Genomic DNA, 22,300 nt, shown 5'->3' on the forward strand with positions numbered 1-22,300 from the left:
ATGTTAATATCCTGATTCTGGGCATAACCTCACTCAGTCTAAGGTGGCTTTTTTTTTTTTAACATAACCTTCCTCAGATGTCCAGTTCTCCCAGACCACTCTAATAAAGTTTTGGCATATTGTCTGGGGTCCAGGAACCCTCTTGAAAGTGAGATCTCTACAGGTGAAACCCTACCATACCTGTAGCATCTATTTTTTGTAATTGATCTGCATCTAAGGCCCCTTTAAAATGGGAATTTATCAATTCTGAAGAGTAATTTAAGAGTAATTAAATGGAAAAAGTTAGTTGAAACATATAAACCACTGCAGTTTTAAAATAAATTACTTCAGCTGACCTGCAGTATTTATAAAATTATACATTCTGTTCATTGCAAATAAAAACCAAGCTTATTTCAGTGAAAAGAAAGCAATTCAGAAGGATCATGTTAAGTCACATCACTCAGTCTAAGAAAAGAGTGATGGACAGTTGCTATGGTTCAGTTGATGTGTAGTAATTTATTAAACCATAGTTATATGGCTTGAATGCCTACGTATGTCAGGGTACAGATGCAGAGTCCTTTTAGAAAATTGAATTTTAGACCTTAAATTACTTAGTTTTTAAGAACTGCCAAAGCAATGGAAAAAAATGTTCAGGAAATCCTAAAGCAGAGCTATGATGTGGAGTTCCCAGATACTGTTGAACCAAGTAGTAGGTAATAACATCACACATCCTTTCTAGATCTTATAATACGTAGGTGTAATAACGTACAGAATATGGTTAACATTAAATAAGATATTGCTTTAGTTGAATTAGGCTGAGTCTTGAGATTATTTTAATCCATTTAGGCAAGTGTAAATGGTAAGGGACTTGAGGAGTTAAAGAGAAACATTCAGTAAACCTGGAGCTATTCATTTGAAAATGACTTATACTCTTGGGCACGATATCTTCTGCAAAACTGAACCTGGCACAGTGTAATACAGTAAAATTTTAGTAATAAATTTCTTTCCTTTTTCAAGTTCTCTGCCAGAAATACCAATTCGTCAGCCAACGATGAATAGACTTCTGCAGAGTTGGAAAACTTGCCAATCCTGCCATCTACTGGAAAAATCCTAAAACTGAGTAATTCAGTGTTTCCACTCTGGCACCAGATCCTGCAGCTTTGCAACCAACCCCCGGAGAAAGGAGAGAGTCCCTAGACATCCCGTGGCAGAAATCTGCCTTCCTAGTGGAAAGGGTCCTTTGTAACCATATCTGCTCACACAACAGCTGTTTGCAATATATTTAGCTGTCATCAACAAGCCACATCCCAAAGTCCTCACTGAGTTTTTATCCAGTCTCCCACTGGTTTTGGTAATAATTTTGCCTGACTAGAGAAAGAATGGAAAATGAGCTAAGGCTTCCCTTGGCTAGTCAGTTTAGGAACTAAATATACCACTATAAACTGTACATCAGATACATTGAAGTGCTTTACAAGCCTTGCTTAGAAGGCAAATACTAAAAATGTAATCTTTATGAGCTTATTTGTCATTCTTTCATAGGCACATTTTTTACATAAACCTACCTATCAGATGGATTCAACTGAAAATCCTCTTGCAGCAAACAAGTGCTTTATAGAGATAAAAGAAGTCTTGGAAAACAGCTGCTTTGTAGTTACTAAGCATGTATGAATACTGCCTCCACAAGGGCTATACTATTTCCTTCATTTCCACTTCCATTCCAGTTTTTCAGAGACCACGAGAGTGAGCCCCAGTGAAGATCCAGCTGACCCTACCTTAAAAGCAAGGTAAGAGGTGTACTTGGGCTATTCAGAGGAAAAAAGCAAGCCAGTAAGTAATATAATGCTTAGATAACCCTCTATCAGTGTCTTTAACAACAGACTCATTGAAAATCAAATAAAAAATCCTGACAATGAAGAATTTCCTCTTATTTCAAAACAACACCAAAGCTGTCCCATACCTTTACACCAAATAGCTGCATTATCAGCATTAAAGATGTGGTTTCTTGTTTGACCTGAGGCTTTTTTCCCCATGAGATTATGACTCCTCATGACTGTGTCTTCTCAGGAAGAGAACAGGACACTGAAAGAGTAAATAAAAACATCTAAAAGGAAGAGAGATCAGAATATGTAAGTATTACAGGATGCAGGAACCATGCAGAGATTTTTTTCATTCTTGTTATTTTGTCCTTAAAATAGTTTGAATCTCCCTCCTACAAATGATTCAAGAAGAAATAAAAGGACAACAGCAGGTTGGCTGTGTCAGGCATGGCAGAGGTTATATGTCATGTTTTCTCAAAAGAGCTACTGTACTATGAATATCAGCTTAGCAGGTTGTCAGAAATTGTTGGGGGATTTTTTAGTTGTTTTTTCTTTTTTAAAAAAAAATTTGACAGCTTCTGTATTTTTTTTAATGTGCTCATTTCTATGTTCTTTTTTCCCAAAAATCCATCATGCCAAGTCAGTATACTTCCAGAAGTTACATTCTTATTATGCTCAAGAGTTCTGGCTATTAAGGCCCTTAGAAAAATATGATTAAGGTGCTGTTTTTCCTACTGCACTATTAAGAACAAATCACAAGGGGTTTTTCTTGCATTTTCCAAAGCTAGAACAGCAAAACATGGAAAATTTCACCCCACGAAACTTAGTATTTTGAATTGCCTTTGTGTTTAAGAAAAACAGAAGAAAAAGGAAAGCTAAAATGAAATTTAGACAGTACCTTCTCCATATATATACTGTATTTTTAATTTTTTATATTGCTGTTAAGCAAATGAAAATCAGTAAGACACTAGTCCTGGTGTTCCAAGATCACCTTACAAATTACATAAAAAGAGATATTTTACTAAGTTCATAGTCCTTCCTGTATTATTTTTCCAATTTGCTTCCCTAATTCAGCAACTGAAAACTTAATTAGTAGCAGAAAACCAAGGATATCAGACTTCTGTTTATATCAGGCACCATTACATTCTACAGCAATAGTCAGGATATAACTATCACTACAACGGTAGGATATATACCCGTCTTTAATCTACATGTTTCTCCCTTCAGTTCCACTCATCTTTTCATATTGTAATTTTTATCAATTCATTTCTTGTTTCACTGTTAAGTGCTTAATCTATAACCAAGGTTATAGACACAGGACCAAATTGTTAACTCTCTTAGCTGATTAAAATAGCTTCATTGTACTATCTCATCTTACACCACTGGAGGTTCTACCAAAAGCAGAGGTAAGTTAATGATTTAACTGCATAGATATGAGATCTCGGCTGCGACTGGAGATTCAGCGGCACAAAGGAGTTGCACCTGTCAGCAAATGTCATGAATGTCATGTGATTGTTTACTTCTGTGTATGTATAAAAACTTAATTCCCTTACAGTCGGCAAAAATACTATTGAACTGTTCCAATAAACAGCAGCAGTTTATCCTGAAGCTAACAAGCACATGGCATAATCACATCCTTCATTACTTTAGTAAACTCAGTATATTAGGCTTTCCCTCTTGGCAAGAAGTCTTTGACTCAGCAGGTAAATATTTTTAACCCTTTGTGAGTGATTTTTTAGCTGATAAGAATGTAGCCCTGCCAAGCTAAAAAGATATTGGCTAATCTTAAGCATATGCATGAGAGCATTAAGAAGTCCAGAGCCTGATTCTCCTCTGAACTGTGCCATCTCTAGAAATATATCTGGAGAACAAAGTTCTCCATGCTGAAAAAAGAGAGGAGACAATGGAATAGAAAAAAAACCCTTCTTACTCAATTTGGTCTACAAGTGTACTTTTTTATTTCAGGACCATACCAAGCTCATCTATTCCTCTGACTGGAGACAGCCAGGCTGATGCTGACATCCTAGCTTTCATTAAGGCAAGACAGAATATCCTGCAAAAGAAAGGTAAATCCTGCCAAAAAAATAGGAAGCCAAACCAAAATCTCCAGTACAGCAGTTTAAAGCCAAAGTAGCTGAAGTCCACATTAATACTGACGCAAGTGAGAACTGATTCTGGATTAAATTATATTACATTATGTTCTCAGCCATTCTAAACACTTGAGGTTCTTCACATGTATTTATTTTAGTAGCTCAATGCTGCAGTGGAAAACTATGAAGGCTGTCTATTTTTCTCAACCTCTGTCAGTGAACTTCCTGGGGCATGCATGTCTATGCGGCCAACATAGTGTATTTCTTTACACTGTGCATTTGAATGTGGTTTCCTGATGATTAAAATACTTCCAAAATTTTCTGTATACAGTTTCTTTAAACTACCTGGCCTGGTTTTCCGCTGGTACAAATTTAGCTGTAACAATTGACACTGAATAAAGATTACACAAATGATGGCACTGTACCCCACCTCATGAGGCAGCCTCATCCACAGTGTCTAGCAGAGCATGTCCTTTACAGGTATTTCACCATATCAAGGTCTAGGAAAACATTCTATAGGTATTTGTCACCAAGTCAGCTACGAAGAGCAATCATATGTTGGCAATAAAGTTCATTCTGCAGTGTAGGTTAGTAAAATTGGCAGAAAGCAGAAAGCAATAAATACACAATGGTAGCACTGCAAGGTAGCCTAAAAGTAATAAATCATGATAAAGAAAAATGACCCATGATTCAACCAATTAGGCAGAAGATGAAAGTGTTAGTGGTTACCGAAGCAATAACTTTCCATCAGCACTTGAGTGCTGATGACAGCATTATTCAGCAAGCTATCAGCACCTGGCAGATGGTGTTAGCACTGTCACAAATTGGGGTTTGGGTATCACACTGCTTATCAGAAAACTGTCAAGTAAACACACAGTGGCTGAAAAAGCAGTGGCTCTCTACACTAGTCCAAAGCAAACACTTAACACACTTAGGCTTTGGGATCCCTTTTGTATTTAGAAAAGCTGTTGTCAGGTTTCTTCCACAAATGAAATTAAGTTGAATTTATAGGCAGCTCACCAGAAGGAGGTTAGTGATAAGTGTCTTACAACAAACATCTCAGGCCTTTAAGAAGGTCCAAATCAGACTCATTCTGTGAAGTACAGTAATCTGACTCATAAGAGCACATCTTGTCCTTTGATCATCTCCTAAATCATACCATATCAGGAATGGCTCTCTTGAATGCCAGAAAGGAATGGTAGTAGCATTTGGTCATCTGGGCAGTGCAGGGCTGGATGACTCAACCAATCACTAAGTATAGGTAGGGGAATAAAAAGTGAAGAGGCTTCGTAAGTGCAACTGGCATATTACAAACATGTAGGGACCTGATGTGTCATAGATAAGAGGCAGCTCAGCAGCAAGTTCTGAGAAGGATTTGGAGTCAACCTGGCAGATAGAAGATTTTCTTCTTTGTCTATAAAGAAAGAGAAAACCTTCCAGATCTAAAGGATGAAACCACTGACAACAGGAGCCATTGATCCAAAAAGCTTGTAAATTCTCATTTAGCAAGTTGAAAGAGAGTAAAATCTACAGATTAGTACTACTAAAAGGAAGGACTTTGTGCTTCAGCCCATAGTGAAACCTGAGGATGTTTACAAGGTGCAGCGATGGCCTTTCTAACTGGAAGAACAAAATGGTCTGAGACACTCCACTATTCCTATGTCTGTGATAGCATTACATGTTCCCTTTTCCCATGAGCACATTGCTTTACTCTTACCTGACTTGTTTCTAGACTAAAAGGAGATGAGAGACACAGTAACTGCTATAGTGTTTGTGCATCATTGGCTCTGGATTTTCTGTTAACAGTTGCATCCAAAGTGAAGGAGAACTGGAGGATTTTCTTCTTGGGAGTGAGGACAGGGACTTGGTTTTGTTTACAAAGAAAAACTAACAGAGGTTAAATAGAGTTAAGCAGAGAGGAAGAGTAGAAGAAGGAAGGTATTCTGACTTAATACTTTGAGGGGGGAAAGTTATGTGCTATCAATCTCACACAGAACTTTTCCTCAATAAATTTCAAACATATGCAAAATAAACCAGAGAGAAATTATTTTCTCAGAGCGACTAGCTGAGTCAGGCAGCTTCATACAGAAGCTATGTGTGCTGAGTCCCAGTCCAGTGTCTGTTGTCTCCTTCCCAAACTCTTTTCAACTGAGATGTTAAATAACTCCCTGCATGATTATTACACACAGCATGTCCTACAGAAAACAACAGGAGAAAGCATAGGTTCAGCCAAACCAGAGTCTGCTAAACCTTAAAAATGTCAACATACTTACTGCTCTTTCCTTTATTGATCCTGACCCATTCAAACTGTTGTATCAGTATCTTAGAAGCAAACTGAGGCCCCACTTTACATTAGAGGGGGCAGGGAAGTAAGAAAAAAGGATAAATGTGTGCAGAGCCAACAGAGTGGAAAATAAGTTTCATAAACAGAAAGCATGGGAATGCTCAATATCCTTAGTGACAGTAATGCAGGAGAGGGAATGAGAGATCTCAGTGAAGATTATTTCAGGGTTTGCAGGTTGTTACCATTTGCTTTCCAAGCAGAGTGGAATTAAAGCAGGTACATTCACAGGAGCTTGCTGGGATTGTTAAAGCAAAGATGGTTTTGTTGCCTTGTTCAGTCTTGAGGTAGAGAAATGAAAATGCAGAAAAGAAGATGCATGGCTTTTTTTGGTCTTAAAAGTTTTAAAGTAAAAGATTAGTTTTCTTCTTTTCTTTTGTGTTTCTGTAATTAGTTTTAAAACCTGAAATATAGTCTAATATATTCTTTATCTCTTTTCAGGCTTGGGGAACAAATGAAATTCTTGTTGCCATCCACTATTTCCTTTTAGAAACAGTTAAAGACCTTTATTCTTTCCCTTCCTCTTCTGTTTAGAAACAGGTATGAATAAGTACTTTAGACATGCAGTTTTAATTGTTAAACATATATAAATTATTTGTCTTTGACAGCAAATTCCCTTTGTCTGGGGAATGATATTTGAATATTTGCACTCAGTATCTTTTGCTGCATTAAGGTTAGACAAAACTAAAACAACCAATTGGGAGTTTGCCAAATATGCTTGTTTGTTGAGAATTGATTATATGTTTTCTAAATGTTAAAATCTAATGTATTAATGCCCTTCTACATCTTTAATCTGAGAAACACTTATTACCACCAATGGTAGTTTTGTTTGCATTGATTTGCATAAGGCTTTATTAGTTACATCTAGTTGGCATTCAGAAATGTCTGTGCAAAAATATTGCTTATATATGTTACAAAATTCTGTAATGTTTAATTTCAGACCTTTTGCTGATTTTTTCCCCCCAAGGAGTAGTAGTTTTTGTATCAGATTATTAGAAAACTCAGATCACACTATAATATGAAAATAGATTTTTATTAGAAAGTTAGAGAGTTAAAAATTTCCCAGCAGTTTTTCATTTGAGTACATAAAATGTTGTGCAAAATATACACACTCCCAGAATATGCAGTTTTCAGAACAGTGACAATAATATTAAAGTGGGGCAAGTATTTGTAAAACAAATGAAATATGAAAATTTAGACACAGTTATATCTTATGTATAATGTCAGTCACTCTTGACTAGTACTACTTCATTGCATAATATTGTTATGGAACAATTTATTTTACACATCAGATTAAAACAAATTTAAAAATGCACTGCAAAATCCAGTTTATTTCTTTGAAATATACATACTTTCAGATTGAACCCATCATTTTTCATGCTAGTGATAAGCTTGCAGTCATGCATTTGGAAAGGTTTGTGTTATTCATATGAAAATACAGCAATGTATTGGCAGAAGTCACCTATCATTCTCAAGGATGTCTCTTTCCTTAAGGTGTTAATACTTAATTCTGTGGCAAATCCATAATTATTCTGAAGTAAATTGAATTGCTGTGATCAAACCTACAGAAGATGTATGTTTATAAAATTGACAACGAAAATACAATCAATTAAGAAATACTGAAGTTATACCTTTTTCTGCCTTTTAATTTTCTGTAAAAGTCAGCAGAGCTACCACATAAATTAGCAAGCTTTACATAGAATTTAGTATGTACAAGGTAATATACAAGTCAGATCTACTGTTGCTTTAGGAAGAGAAAATTCAAGGATTTGGTCAGGGGTGGGAAAATACACAGGTCTTTCCCCTTCTCTATGTCTGCTTTGTTAGACATTGTATTAAATTGTCCTTCTTCAATCAGACTCTTTATCTGTCTTTATTTTTCTTCTTCTTACTTTGTTAAATATAAACTGATTTAATGTTTATACAGCTTTGTTGAGGAGTGCAGGGCCACCATCCTGCCTCTATCCAACCTAGCTAGCTGGAGAAGAACCAGAGTTTCCAAACTGGATGAAACACCTGACTCTTGGTTTTCGGTAAAGTTCCCATTATACTGGATTTATTTGAAGGTGTCCAAAGCAGAATTACTGGTACAGCAGTTCATTTCATTTTACAGGCAAGACTAGGGTCCTGCACCTAGGGAGGAATAACCCCATGCACCAGTACAGGTAAGGGGGTGACCTGCTGCAAACCAGCTCTGCAGAGAAGGACCTGGGAGTCCTGGTGGACAAGTTAAGCATGAGCCAGCAATATGACCTTGTGGCCAAGAAGAGCTGGGGTGCATTAACAAGAGTGTGGCCGGCAGGTTGAGGGCCTGTTTGTCAGCTCTGAAAGAGCTGTGGGTTCTGCTGTAGAGGCATTACCCATGAGCTGCAGAGAAAGCTGGAGTTATTAACAGGATCAGAAACTGAAACAGCCCTTGTGGTGACAGAACTAAAGATGTTCCAGAGCTTCTGGCTCCAGCACAGGACACAGCTTGGGTCACTGCCATTGTGGCACCTTTTTAAAGGCACTTCTCAGCCTCTGTTTCTTGAGCTGAACTGAACAGAACGTAAGGACACCTAAGATGTTCAGTGCTGTGTTTTTTCTCTTCTAACTTAATTAATAGTTTCATACCCTTAATTGTGAAATGTACTTCAACTGTGAGAAATTGTCTCAGCCCAGCTATGCACATCCATGTGTTTGCATCCATTCCAGAAAACCAGTTGGCTAGCATTCTCCTGGGCTGGTAGATATAGGTCCTATAAAATACAAACGGACAAACATCTGGATGTCTCACCAGAAGCAGCCCTGCTAGTATATCAGGCAGTTATACAACATCCCAGGCTTGTCTACCCATGACATTTCACAGGGTATGGAACAAGCAGCTGTACCTTTTTATGGAAATCAGACACAAGAGAAAAGTTCTTATTAAATACTCTGAAAGTAATTGTCATCCTTAGCACAGACCAAGAGAAGGCCTTCCATCAGTGATAAGCTGGACATCTCAGTTGCTTTAGATCAGTTTGGTTTACAATGTTATTGCAGTGTTCAGTAATATCAATGCAGTTGTAGCTTCTATCTCCCAAATGTTTCGCTTCAGATGAAATGAAACACCAGAGCACTAAGGCTCTGAGTCCTTGCACGTTGCATTTCTCTACTGAATTCTTTCTATCCCTCAGTCACAGTAACAGAGTGGTCCCAGATAAAGCGCAAGTTGTTATTCTGGGAGATCTCCACAATACTTTTCACTTTTCAGAGTGACAAGTGGCCTGTTGCCAGTTAGTCATCCTCTTCTGGTGGGAGATGGCTGGCCCTAGGCTAGGAGCACAGTTTGAATGGCAAGTACAGGAGTTTTCCCAGCTGCAGGTGTGAATGAAACCATATTTTCAGTCTTTTACACTGAACACTACCACTTGTTTGAAGGTGGGTGAAAAACAATCTGAATACTAAACAAAGGAGGAATATCTGTATTCAGAACATTTTAATTGGAAAAGAATTTAATAACAAAATTGCAGCCCTAGCCACATGGTCACCTTGTTCTGTGTGTGGGTGTGTGTGTTTTCTTTCAGAAGCAGTGTGGCATAGATGACAATAGCCATAAAGCTCTTCCTACACAAAAAATATGCAAGCCCAGCTTATTTCTAGTGCATGATAAACATTAAGGCTCCCATGAGTGAATCTCTGATACTTTTTTAGCTAATGATTAACCCTAAGCCCTCCTTCCCACTTATGCATTTGGATTAAAAGGGCAATACAGAGACTGAAAGCAGAAGGCATGAGTGGTTCTTTCTCTATGGACTAAGGGGTGGTGTCATCTGACAAAGAATTCAGGAGCAGCAGGCCGGGCAGCAAGGGGACTGATCTTCCTAGGGTGAGAAAAGAAAGAGAAGGTCTGTCGTGTGACCAGGCTGAATTCAGGATGTTTATGAGTCTCATCATGCTGCTTTCACTGATGCCAGCAATGTTTGTATGGTATAGATGGCAGCTGTTGACTTTTCCATTTCCTCAGCTCCATACTCTTCTTTGCTCTGGAGAGTCTGCTGTAATTAGAGAGTTTATGTGTTCTTCTTGTACACAAGTCTAGTGTTTATAGTGAGGTTTTACTTGTCAAAACTCTAAGAGTCTCTCTGTGACTCTATATTCCTATCACCCTGGGTGAGTCATTCAACCACAGTTTTACTTCAGCTTCCCAGCCTGGAAAATAACAGCAGTCACAGAGGGCTTTTGTCAGGCTTCATTCATTTGATTGAGATCTTTGGGTAAACGTATTGGTAGGAGAAAAAATTATAATTCACATTCTTATTAAGCCAGATATGCTCTCCCTTTATTTTGGATAGAGACATAATGTGGAGGGATAAAATTTTTCTGCTAGTCTCATTTTGTATAGGCCTGATACCTGAATGTTCCGTTAAAAAATTCTCCAGAGTGGTAGCTGGGAATATGGGTGTGTGATTCCTGGATAGCACACATCTTGGGACAGTGACCTTTTAAGTACTGAGCAGGGACTGGCAGCAGCAGAGCAGCAGCATGCCCCTCCTCACCATTCCTAACCAGCAGATCAGCTGGACTCCACTCCTGGTACTGGGGTATCTCTTTTACCTCCTGCTGGGTGCTATGGTGTTCCAGCTGCTGGAGAAGCAGGCAGAGACCCACTTTCGGGACCAGTTCCAGCTGGAAAAGCTCAAGTTCCTGCAGAACTACACATGCTTGGACAGGCAAGCCCTGGAGCAGTTTGTTCAGGTAAGAGAAATAGGTTCCCATTATTTTGGCTTAAGCATTGTTTTGCTTAGAAGAAATTACACTGTTGTGGCCAAACGTGTCATAGATTGATCTGCTGTCCATGACATTAAAGGACTAACTGAACAAGAGGACAAAGGCAGAGGTTTACTCAAGTCCATTAATGTACTTCATTTCAATCTATTGCACTTCTTTATTTTTCCCAGTCATGAACTCCCAAAACCTGCTAATCTGCTGATGCACTTTTATGCTACCTTGGAATAGTTTTGACTTCTTGTTTTTCAGGTTTTCATTAATTACATGGAAATTATGCATGGGGACAAAAAACAAGAATCATACCTATAAGAAGTAGGCTACCCTTCCAAGGCTCTACAGCCCAAACTTGCACAAATTCTGCCCTTCTTTTGTACTAGAAATTAGCTGCTGCCTTTGAAGGTAGTTCTGCACTTCCAGGCCTCTAAAGAAAACATAAAGTCAACCATCATGGACTGTTTTATGTATCACTTTTTGTAAGAGATAAAGGGCTCTTGTTCAATATGGGTTGTCAATTAATGACATTTTCAATTACATTTTAATCTATTCTTCAGAACTGGATGGAGATAAATTACTAGACCTTTCTTGGTATTGTTATAGACATATCCTAGTATTGCAGGAACTGGACAAACATCCGTGAACTATCACTTTCTTTGTGCTCATAATTAATTTCGTTGCAGAGCTGAGTGCCTAAACAGTTTGATCTCTTTCTACCACGTCATTAAACCTAAACTCTAAAAATGATGCAAGTTTTTACTGTCCAAGTGAGAGGACTTCCACAAAGGCATATGCTTTAAATCAACAAAAAGCCCAGATTCTGTAAATGGATTTAAGCCATCTACAGGCTTAAAAAGAAAGGGAAGAGAAGCTACCAGAACCTCTATCTAAAAGGACAATGTTCTGATTACTGACACTGTGATATATTTCTGGTGGAACATTTGGCATTGGCCAGTAAATGATTAGAGATTTCAAGAAGTTACATGCCTAAAAACTTGTCTGGTTTTTTTCAGCCTCACCAGTTGGTGATATTACCTGTCTTCCCCTCATCTCTGTGTTAGTAATTGGAGAGGAGAAAACCTTGATTCTCATTCTAAACTAAACTGGGATACTTCATGGGATTGAAAACTTTAGTTAAATCTCTGGTACCCTAGAAACCTTATGGAGGGTTCACACATGCTCAAGTTCTCCTCTCTCTGGCTCCAGTGGAGCTTCCTTAGGACTGCCATGCCACTCAGTGAATCACATTGTGCTGCTTCTCTGCTGAATCAGACACAATTTCACTGGTAAGCTGTTCCAGACAAAACCAGCTGAGGGCACCAAGTTATCATCTACAGTGCTTCAAAGTCAGACTTGGTAGTTCTCAAGGTGAATGTGAGTGTGGGTGCACTCTGACTCACCTGTCATTTAGAAGACTGCGTAAGAAATTTGTCCAGCTCTTACTAATAGCACAGAATAGAAGTCTTCCCACATTAAATCTCTAACTCTAAAACTAATGTAGGGAAGTAACCATCTCTCTGAATGTTTTAATGACATGGTTAAGGAGGCCTGTTCAGGATGTCAGAAGTTTCAGTCTGAAAAGTCACAGTATTCAGGCTGTGGTGAAACAGCCACAAGATTCAGTCTGTGCAGCTGACAAGGTGTCTTGTCTTATTGCCAGTTCTTGAAACTTAAATCCTGGAATCTGAGAATCAACCCAGGATTATTTTGCATACCCATTATCAATATTAATAGAGTTACCACTTATAATTCATTAACTTTTGACTTGATGGTGCATTAAGCCAATTCTTGTAATTCCCTGTCCATAAACTGTATTGGCTCTGCTTGGCTAAAACTCTCTAGCTGAGAGGTGGCTCTGAGCTGCAGCTCCTAAGCTGAACTGCCTGAGTCTTTGGGAAAGTGCAAATCCAAACTCTGATCTAATGTGTCTCTGCTAAACACACTTTGGTCAGGGAATTATGCCATTGTGACATCATAACTGAGAAGCAGACTCGTTGATTAAGGAAGTACTTTTTTTAAGCCCCCATTTTGATTACATCTGTACGTTTTCAGCCTCAGATGAATGGATAAATGTAGACCAAGAAGACCAAATCCTTGTCTATGACCACAAGTGGCTGCGATGTGTATTGGCAGGGGAATAAGAGAAGAAAGGGCAGGTAGTTTTAATCCCCTCACAACCTACTATAGCCTTATGGAAGCTTCATACTCATAATGTAAATTCTAGCACATTGCTTTTACTCACTGGTTACTTCTGCTCCCAAAGGCATCAGTCAAAGTTCACCAACTATCCAACAGCTGCCCTGTTCACACTGCAGATTCAACTGTTACTTGAGGTATAGATGGAAAGGAACTAGGAGCAATTATAAGTGTCCCACATGAACCTGTTTGTGTTTTTGAACAGTTGTCCTGGGTACCAGGTTGCCATTTCTTTCATGGGGTTTTACTTTAAAGCAACAATAATACCAAGAAACTGGCCTTGTCAGACCATCTGAAGTGTTCAACATTCAGCATTTGCTTTAATCTCCCATTGTAAGGACAATGCAACTGTAAGGACAGTTGCACTGTCCTTAAGAACAGTAACTCCCAACTGTAAGGACAGTTGTTCCTTACAGGGATGAATTAAACCTGTGGCTATTTTAGACATTTCAAAAGACTCAAACCTCAGTAGTTTCTGTGTGTTCCTCCCAGCCAGCAAATAAAACGTAGGTAATCCCTCCCATTCTAAGAACAGGATTTAATGGATAATGCAAAGTTCTTTGTAATATTGAAAAGAAACTCCACTAATACTTCAGTCATGAGATCACATGTGACTATGCCTAGCAGCCCTATCTGATGGGCTTAACCAATGCTGTAGGATTTTTTACTGAAGGAATAACATTAGCTATTAAACTTAGGGTACTCAAACCACCAGCACAGATCAGCTAATATTGCAGAACCTATGCAAAATCAGATACCTTGTATGTTCATCAGATAAGCAATCCTTCTGGCAGTGATCAACATCTGAATCAAGAAAGAGTATCTTCTTTGGTCTCGTACTTCTGGAACCATCTAAAGCTGGATTTCCTGTTGGATCCTGCTGTTGGATGATGTTGCATCATACAGAAGTTTATAGAAGAGATGTACAAGTAATTCCTTCAGGCATTTGGAAAAATGATGAAGGCTGTGACCTGGACCTTGAAATTGGAATGCAACAAAAAAGGCAAATCTTGAAACTCCAGTCACGGAGCAGAGGGTAACTAGTCTCCTTCTGAGAAATCCTTAGGGAGAGTAAAGAAACCCAGTCTTCACTAAGGCAGTTAATAAGATACTTGATACCTAAATAGGAGCAGTGTTTATTTTGCAAATAGTAGTTTTGGTCATTTGGTAAGAGCTATTTGGAATAGCATAGAATGTTTCATTAGCCTTTTAGACTAGGAGAAGCCAAATATTCATTGAAAAGTATTAGGAAGTCATAGCCAAGAATAGTTAATCATCCTCACTACTGCTTTCCTGGAGGAAACAAAAATGAGCATGTTTCCTGTGCCCCTCCTCACAGACACAACCATACATTTATGCATGCCCAGGTTAAAGACTGGAACGAGGTGTCTGGACTAGGGAAGGAGAGAAGAGGAACTGTCTTCATTTTTTATGGCATAACTTCACATTCTTTTCCCAGTTTGATCACTTCAGGGTCTCTTGCTCCTTTCCCCTTAACCTGCAGCTAGTTATGGAGCCTGTCTTACTTCAATGGCCAGTTCTCCAGTGATGAGTTCAAGTTCACAGCCAACTCAGTTCATGGAAATATCCAAGGCCAAGGCCATTTTAGTAAAACTCTACAGTGTTATCTACACTGTTTATTGCTCTGCTTGCTCAAGATGAAAAGCAGTATCAATTTATTTTTTTTTTTATGACATTTTGTCTAATGGGTTGCTAATCTATGCTTCTTTGACCTCTTCTGCCCCAGGTCCTCATGGAAGCATGGGAAAAAGGGGTCAATCCAGAAGGAAACTCTACCAATCCCAGTAACTGGGACTTCAGCAACTCCTTCTTTTTTGCAGGAACTGTTGTCACCACTATAGGTGAGGTCCTCTCTTCCCTTATATATTGGGGGCTCTTCCAGCTGTGCTGTAAAGCCCCCAGAAATGTGTAAGTGGTGAACATAGTACATCTGTAAGACAGTCTTGACCACTATGGGTTACAGTTTTCTATCGGTTTCCAAATATCCCTCTTATTCTTGTGTATCAAACATATTATACCTGCAGAAAAAGCTGAGTGACTGCTTGGTGCATGCAGTATCATTTTGTACATGCACAGAACATCCTAATGTTGCTTTGAATCACTCAGTTGCACTCACCACAAAATCAGAGACATATAGAAAAATGCAAAACTCTTTAAGAGTAATATTTTCTGTGTTAAAGTTTGTATTATTAATGAATGCACAGGGCTCCATCGTCAACTGTGGCAATTTGTAAGCAGATTTAATTACAGAAAATCAGAGTTCCACAGGTCCCTGAAGCTTGACAGAGTTTAGCTTCTAAGCTTAGGACTTTCCCATGATGGCCTGCAGCCTGACTGTAAAGCTTTTTCATATAGCTGTTTTATTCTTTTTTTCCAGGTTATGGTAACCTGTCCCCCAGCACAGTGGCAGGACAGATCTTCTGTGTGTTTTATGCTTTATTTGGTGTGCCCCTCAACTTGGCTTTCCTTAATCAGTTGGGGAAAGGCCTCAATGCTCATCTGATTACCCTGGAAAGATGGGTGCAAAAGCCAGGCCGTGCCCAGGTACAGTGTCAGTCCATTATTTATTTCTGTTATTTTAAAACTAGTTAAAGTTCTCAAACAGGTACTGCTGCTGCTAGATTGGGTTTCCTTGTGTGTGCCTACAGTTTTCTGAACCACAGCAATTACATGGCCTTCTATATCAGAAAACTGATACAATGTATTTATCTACAGTAGCTGTAAAGCAATTTGCTTTTGCTTGAGGGACTCTAGATTTGCCTTTTTAAAACCTGACTTGGCAAAACTGCTAGGGAAGCGTGGCCTCAATTTTGAGCAGGGTCCTTAAGCTCTGGTGACCTTAGCAGAATACATGCACACACATGCATTGCTGAATCAAGCTCTTATTATCTAACCTGTGCTAGCCTCTCTCAAGAATCTAGCTCTACACTGTGCAAAGACAACTTATTTTCATTGGCCTGCTGATTTGGCTAGAATTACCTTCCTTGATTGTGCCAGCAATTTAGCATTTTCTTCCTTTTCTTTTCTTGAAATACAAATAAATACTCCTTCTGCTTAGTTATAGTTTATTGGTGAGTCATTGAACTAGTCCAGATGTATTGGAATAAGGGAAGCACTGATAATAGACAATTAATTACGATCTTTTATAACAAAGTTAGAGCATGTTTCTGAGTAAAGGTTCAATGAATTGACAAGGGAGATTAGATATGTTAGATACCTTGACATGTTTCAGAGTTCTGGCACAAGTTTTTTTTCTCTTTTTCTTTTGTAAAATCTCTGAGTCACTGCATTTTGGGAAGGCTATAAAGGTACTGTCAAATGCAGATTTGGTTTATATAAGCAGTAAGTTCTTCAGCTGCATAACCTATGTCTGTTACCAAGATACATGCAGCTCTACCACCAGGAGGATTTTCATGCTACTATTGCTGCATCTTTCCTGAGATTTCTAACAACACCTCAGGGATGTGATATCTATATATCTATATCTATATAATTTATTTATTTTTTCCACTCCTGAATTAACATATCATTTTTGGCAGAACTCCTATGATCAGGCAGAGCTTTGGAGCTGTATCTGCTTGTTCAGTTTGACAAGCCTCTTCCAGGGATTTGGTTCACCTCCTTTTAAACACAATTAGTCATGCTTTGGAAAATTAATCAGTCAGTCTTCATTCTTGACTTACTATCCCCTACATTATAGCTTTGTACCAGAAAGTTCTTAAAAGCCAAGGTTGAAAAATAACATTCTGCATTTCAGTATAAACTTTTATGCAAACTTCATTATATAACTAAATGCTATCACACTTCTGGAATGAACTAAATGAGAACAGATATCAACTACAGTAATTCTCAAAGTGGTTTACAAATGAGGTAAGTATCATTATAGAGCTGGAGAGACATGGTATATAACATAGAACTGATTTGTCAAAGTCATCCAATAGGCTTATGCCAAGTTTGTCAAGCTCAGTAGACCATTTTATGTGTGAAATAATACACAGAAAGACAGAAAGAGAGAGAGCGAGCGTGAGAATGAGAGAGAGAGAGAGAGAGAGAAAGGAAAGGCAAGGGACACCTAGATAAGCAGCCATTTGGCTTTTCATCCAGTCACAACAGGCACATGCATAGAAAGTCACACGCTGGTTTGATTGCATCACCAGAGTGTGTGTTCCCTGGAAATCCATGAGTTCCTGATCCACAGTCCTAAACTCCTAAAATCTCATTTTGACCCATCTACTGACCATTCTGTGTACTTGCCTGTTGCAGCCACATATGCTGTAATATATCTCCCAGAAGGCAGATGTTTGTACTGAGAGCCACAGATCTGCCCTATGCTCACAGAAAACAGTTCTGCTCTGAGTGCTTCAAAATTAAAAATAAAAGCAGGCAAACTGACTTGACTTAGATTTAATCCAAACATATTTTTGACTGAGCTCTTGCAAGCCAAATAAATCTGTGGAAGCAGTCATGGTAAAGCAATCATGGTGAAGAAAAACTCCAACTTGTTCTTGCCAATCTTTGTGTAACGAGTTATACAATACTTGGTGATTTTCCTCACAAACAGGAGCCAATTGATTACGAGAACATCTTCACTTGAATTGAAATTGTGAATACTTAATTCCTACAGTCACCATGATAAGTTTGAAAATATGACTTGAGCATACTTCAAAACTCATTGCAAAAAGTTTGGGAAAATCCTCTTTTTTTCCCTAACTTTGAGATTTTTTCTGATTCATTATTAGGTACAGTATCTACGTGCAGGGTAAACAATGAGGTCAGCTTGCAGTGCATGGAAGTATTGGTTTATCCCTTCTTTTTTGGCCATTGCTCCCAGCTGAATTGGGTTTGTGATTCAAGAACAAAACAGACCCAGCAGTTTCTACTAAACAACTACTCAGTGCTGTTTAGCTGCCACATTCTTTTTCTCTTACAGGTGGTTCAAACACTGGCAGTGGCCATCTTCCTGACCACTGGGACCTTGCTTTTCTTAGTGTTCCCACCATTGGTTTTCAGTTACGTAGAAGGCTGGAGCTATGGAGAAGGCTTTTACTTCACCTTCATCACCTTGAGCACCATTGGATTTGGGGACTATGTAGTAGGTAATAAAGAAAGTGAACTGGATGGAGCTTTTTTGAACTTAGTTACTCTACTATAAAGCTAAATACAGAAAGCAAAGGTATCCATTACACTATAGATCTGGTACAAGGGCAAGCTGAGCCAGGCTGGTAATAATGAGCTAATGTATTATACAACATGGGCATTTTTATCTTGGCAGCTAAGGTGACAGTCACCAAACTCATTTCAGATGTGCCACTGAACACCTGCTCAACAGTGACTATGTCCAAGCTGGTACAAGTCTGATCCATGAGTGGCAGGTGCTCTTTGTCAGTATTAAGCCCTTGAACTACCACCTACTAACAGTGATTTGTCATTCCCAATAATAAATCATGTCAAATATGAAATGATCAGTATTTACAACAGGGACCATATTACTGACAATCCAGGGATGCCTGTGAAAGAAAACAAATCCAGTAAGATTACATAGTCTTTAGAGATCTAGGATGAGACATGGCAGTAGAGATGTGAGGAGCTATCTTTCCACTCACTTATTTGTACAAATGCTCTTAACAGATGCTGTATAGTGTGTTTATTTGTTAAAAGCACTAGGGGGTGATACTTCAGGAGTAGGAGCTCTCCTTTCCTAGAGGTTGTAACTCTGTCCCAAAAGGAATAAAAATCCATCCCATGCTGAATCTGGGTGCTGTGGACTTTCATGATGATCTGGAGGACAGAAACTAAATGGGTGGTTACATTGCTGTCCTGTGCCTGGATCAGCAGCATAAATTGTCCATGCTGTGGAAGTATCAAACTGGAGATTAGGATTCCCATAACCATTTATGTCAATTGGCTCATTTCCCACATAGTATTCTCCAGGTGATTTTGAATTCTAGTTACTGAGGCATATCAGCAAAAAATAATCATTGTATCACTGAGGTAGCAAACCATATCTTTCTAAATCATCTGAAATCTCTTGTGTCTCTTCAGGAAAGCATTACTAATATTGATTCAGCATGAGGTTTCCAAGATTACTTTTTTCTTTGTTGGTGGGTAGGAACACTTGATTTTGTGCATCCCTGATTAACATTGGATATTGTTATTTTTATTATGTAGCCTTGGCTTCAGAGATCTTATGCCAACTGTGCTAACCTTAAGCTGAGAGTTGGCATGCAAAGAGAAAAAAGGAAAAAAAAAAAAGCAAAACCCAAAACAAACAAACAAACAATAAAAAACAGAAAAAAGAATGCTCATAGATCACAACAAACTTGTTAAACATCCATTTTTGTAGATGGTGGAGAGGGTGTATGATTATGTATGTTGTCTGGCAGATTGATGCTGTCAATATTAATATGCAAAGTTTCCTGGATTTTTTAGGCACAAACCCCAAGAAGCACTATATCCCAGTGTACAGGAGCCTAACAGCGATTTGGATTGTTTTTGGCTTGGCTTGGCTGGCTCTGGTCTTCAACGTGGGAGCTGACTTGATGGAAAAATTCCTTCAGCTAAAGTGGCACAAGCCTGAATTAAGCTTGGCAGAAGGAGCCACCACCAAATTGGAAGATGAACCTGAGCAGCCTAGAATCCACATCCCTAGCTGAGCAAGGTACACAGAAAGCAGTTTTGAAAGTGCATCTTTCATCTCTATCTCACATTAAGAAATCCTGTGCATAACAGACTAAAGCACAGGTTGTGGACTGTTTCCTAAGGAAGAAATGTTTCAGATACATTGACATTTCCATATGCTGTGTAGGCATCAGCCAATTAAAACCTCCAAAGAAGTAACATGCATGGTAAAGCAGCTGCCCCAGGATTCATTTTACTGGGCAACTTCCCCTGAAGTAATCAATTATTATCCTTTCTCTTTCTCCAGTGGAATTCAGTTCATATGGTTACTCATTTTCAAAAAATCCCGAGTGACTGCCTTCCAGCTCCAATGAGAAGTCATGTCACTGTGAATCTCAAGTGGAAAAAGTCAGGTACAGAAACCTTTCTTCATTTCCAATCAGACAAACAAAACCACAGAGGAATATCGACAGTAATGACCACCTGCTTAATTACATCCATCCAATTAACATTAATTTGATATTGTCTGAAATTAGCAGCTTTCATACAAAACGATAACATTTAGTTAGTTCCTGGGCTAGAATGCTCCTCTCTTAAATTGTGCAGAAACCATATGTCTATCCAGCACTGCCTGGACTATTACAATTCATTCAGAGTGAACCAACAACTCAAAGCAGGTCCTTATCCTTATCGCAGTTCACTTCACAGCACTTGAAAACAGCACTTTAAACTAAATCTAAATGCAAGCAGACTTCCTTATTCCCAGCCAGACCACACACATTAGTCTGGCATGTGCTTTGGGTCAGTTTGCTGAACAGCTATTATGCACAACCCAGAGATGATCCTGTCCATTTACCTCTAAACAAGGCTGGTGATAGGCTCTGGTGTTAAATCTGATCCTCACTCATGCATATAGTGTCACCTGTGAGAAACAGGGAGTTTGATTTTATCACAGTTACTGTAAGTCAAAAGTAGGAGCAGCCACCTCCAAAGAAGCAGAAAAGTCAAAGAAGGACATATAAGCACCTTATAACAGGCTAGTGAATGAGATACAAAGCTGTAGTCATACTCTGTATTAAACTATGGAGATTTTATAAAATAATTATCCATCCATTAAGTCCCATACTAGATTGTTTATAACCATCACTAACACACTTCATGGGTGTACTTGTAATTATGTGCTCAATGTAATTTATTCAGTATGTTTGTAACTCTTACTAAGCGTCAATTAATCTTTAAACTCATTTATAAGTAGAACTTTAATGTAAATTGCAAGAGAAATATGACTGGACATGCAGATGTAGACTAGCCCCAAGCTCACCTATGGCTGACAAGTTACAGTAACATCAAATGTCAGCCTTTCAGCAGCTGCTTTGATACTTCTTTTTGAGGAAGTGTCCATAAAACATGCAGAGACATGTGTAGGTCACAGATCTGTTCCCACGTACTTTCTGGGCTAGATTTTTACATTTGAGGAGCATCACAACAGATGCTTATTCTTACACCTGACTTGGTGTTTTCTTTGCTAGTTGCCAACTCCTGGCATTGTACAGTGTGGCTGCTCAAATCTGAAATGCTGGCATAAAAGAATGCCACCTATGGTTTATTCAACTCATTTCAAAATTAACTTTTCAAACGCTTATCCCATGTAAGATTTATCTCATGATGTAGCACTACCTACCTCACAGATTTTATCTCCTCAGTTTAGCCCTTAGCTATTCCCATAAATTTTTGCAATGGCTTTCTTTGTAGCCTATTTCACTGAGAACAGCCAACTTGCTCCTGTCTGGCTTTTTGTATCTTTACAAATCTCACAGAAAACTTTTCCAGTATGCTCTATTCTCCAGACACAATGTTTGCATATGCACTTGCTAACATCATCACCACCACTCTACTCTGTACCTGCCTTGTGTCAACACTACAAGACATCTTAGGCCTGTTTGTGTGAAAGACAAAACTAAAGTTTGACTGACTTTTGTATCTGGCCTGTTCCCTTTACCTTGCCTTTTTCCACACCTTCCTTACTTTATCTAGTCACAGCCAGCCACAAAACATGCACTAGTCTAAAGGTGATCCTGTGCAGCGTTTTACACCACGCTGCATGTCATAAAAAATGATAATGGGGTTTATCAGAGATAGAAAGCATTCATGCACCACTTACTGACAAAGTGTTTGTTAAAGTCATTCTTAATTGACCTCTGACAACAGGGAGTTTGGATTGCTTTTACTGCAGTCCAGAAAAGTGCTCCTGTGCCTGATACTGCTTGCACAAAGTAGCAGTGTGGTGAGACTATCTACTGAATTTTTAGCTACTGCTGCTTTTAGTAAGGCTGAGAGTAGCTGCAGCTGTTCTCAAGCTGCCTGCTGGAAGACTCAAAAAGAGCACTTAAATCAAGCGTGTGGCCATGTTGGAACAGAAAAGAAAAAGATGCTGATGACCTCTCCCAGGTTACACAAGTGATAGAAATTTCTTGCTCACTTTGTCAGTTTTT

General features: G+C 38.7%; 2 protein-coding genes across 2 annotated transcripts in view; both read left to right on the top strand.

Moving 5' to 3' along the window:
* Window positions 1-4,285, top strand: part of KIF6 (kinesin family member 6) — a gene marked incomplete at its 5' end in the record, with an annotated part of 207,295 nt that extends 203,010 nt beyond the window's left edge. The window contains 3 exons of the mRNA XM_010006127.1: window positions 1,701-1,763; window positions 3,762-3,862; window positions 4,218-4,285. Coding sequence (XP_010004429.1) covers window positions 1,701-1,763; window positions 3,762-3,862; window positions 4,218-4,285 — 232 coding nt within the window. The remainder of the gene's footprint in view (window positions 1-1,700; window positions 1,764-3,761; window positions 3,863-4,217) is intronic.
* A 6,448-nt stretch (window positions 4,286-10,733) lies between these two features.
* On the top strand, window positions 10,734-19,843 carry LOC104396160 (potassium channel subfamily K member 16-like). The gene is made up of 5 exons (XM_010005978.1): window positions 10,734-10,946; window positions 14,917-15,031; window positions 15,568-15,734; window positions 18,121-18,286; window positions 19,620-19,843. Exons 1-5 carry the CDS (start codon window positions 10,734-10,736, stop codon window positions 19,841-19,843), a joined length of 885 nt encoding a protein of 294 aa, XP_010004280.1.
* Window positions 19,844-22,300: the final 2,457 nt, after the last annotated feature.

This window comes from Chaetura pelagica, unplaced genomic scaffold, assembly GCF_000747805.2.
Source record: "Chaetura pelagica isolate M959 unplaced genomic scaffold, ChaPel_1.0 scaffold271, whole genome shotgun sequence".
NCBI classification, from domain to species: Eukaryota; Metazoa; Chordata; class Aves; order Apodiformes; family Apodidae; genus Chaetura; species Chaetura pelagica.

Coding starts and splice junctions, on each gene's coding strand:
- LOC104396160 (XM_010005978.1), top strand. CDS start 10,734: ATGCCCCTCCTCACCATTCCTAACCAGCAGATCAGCTGGACTCCACTC. Junction 10,947..14,916: donor CCCTGGAGCAGTTTGTTCAG/GTAAGAGAAATA, acceptor CTTCTGCCCCAG/GTCCTCATGGAAGCATGGGA. Junction 15,735..18,120: donor AAAAGCCAGGCCGTGCCCAG/GTACAGTGTCAG, acceptor TTTCTCTTACAG/GTGGTTCAAACACTGGCAGT.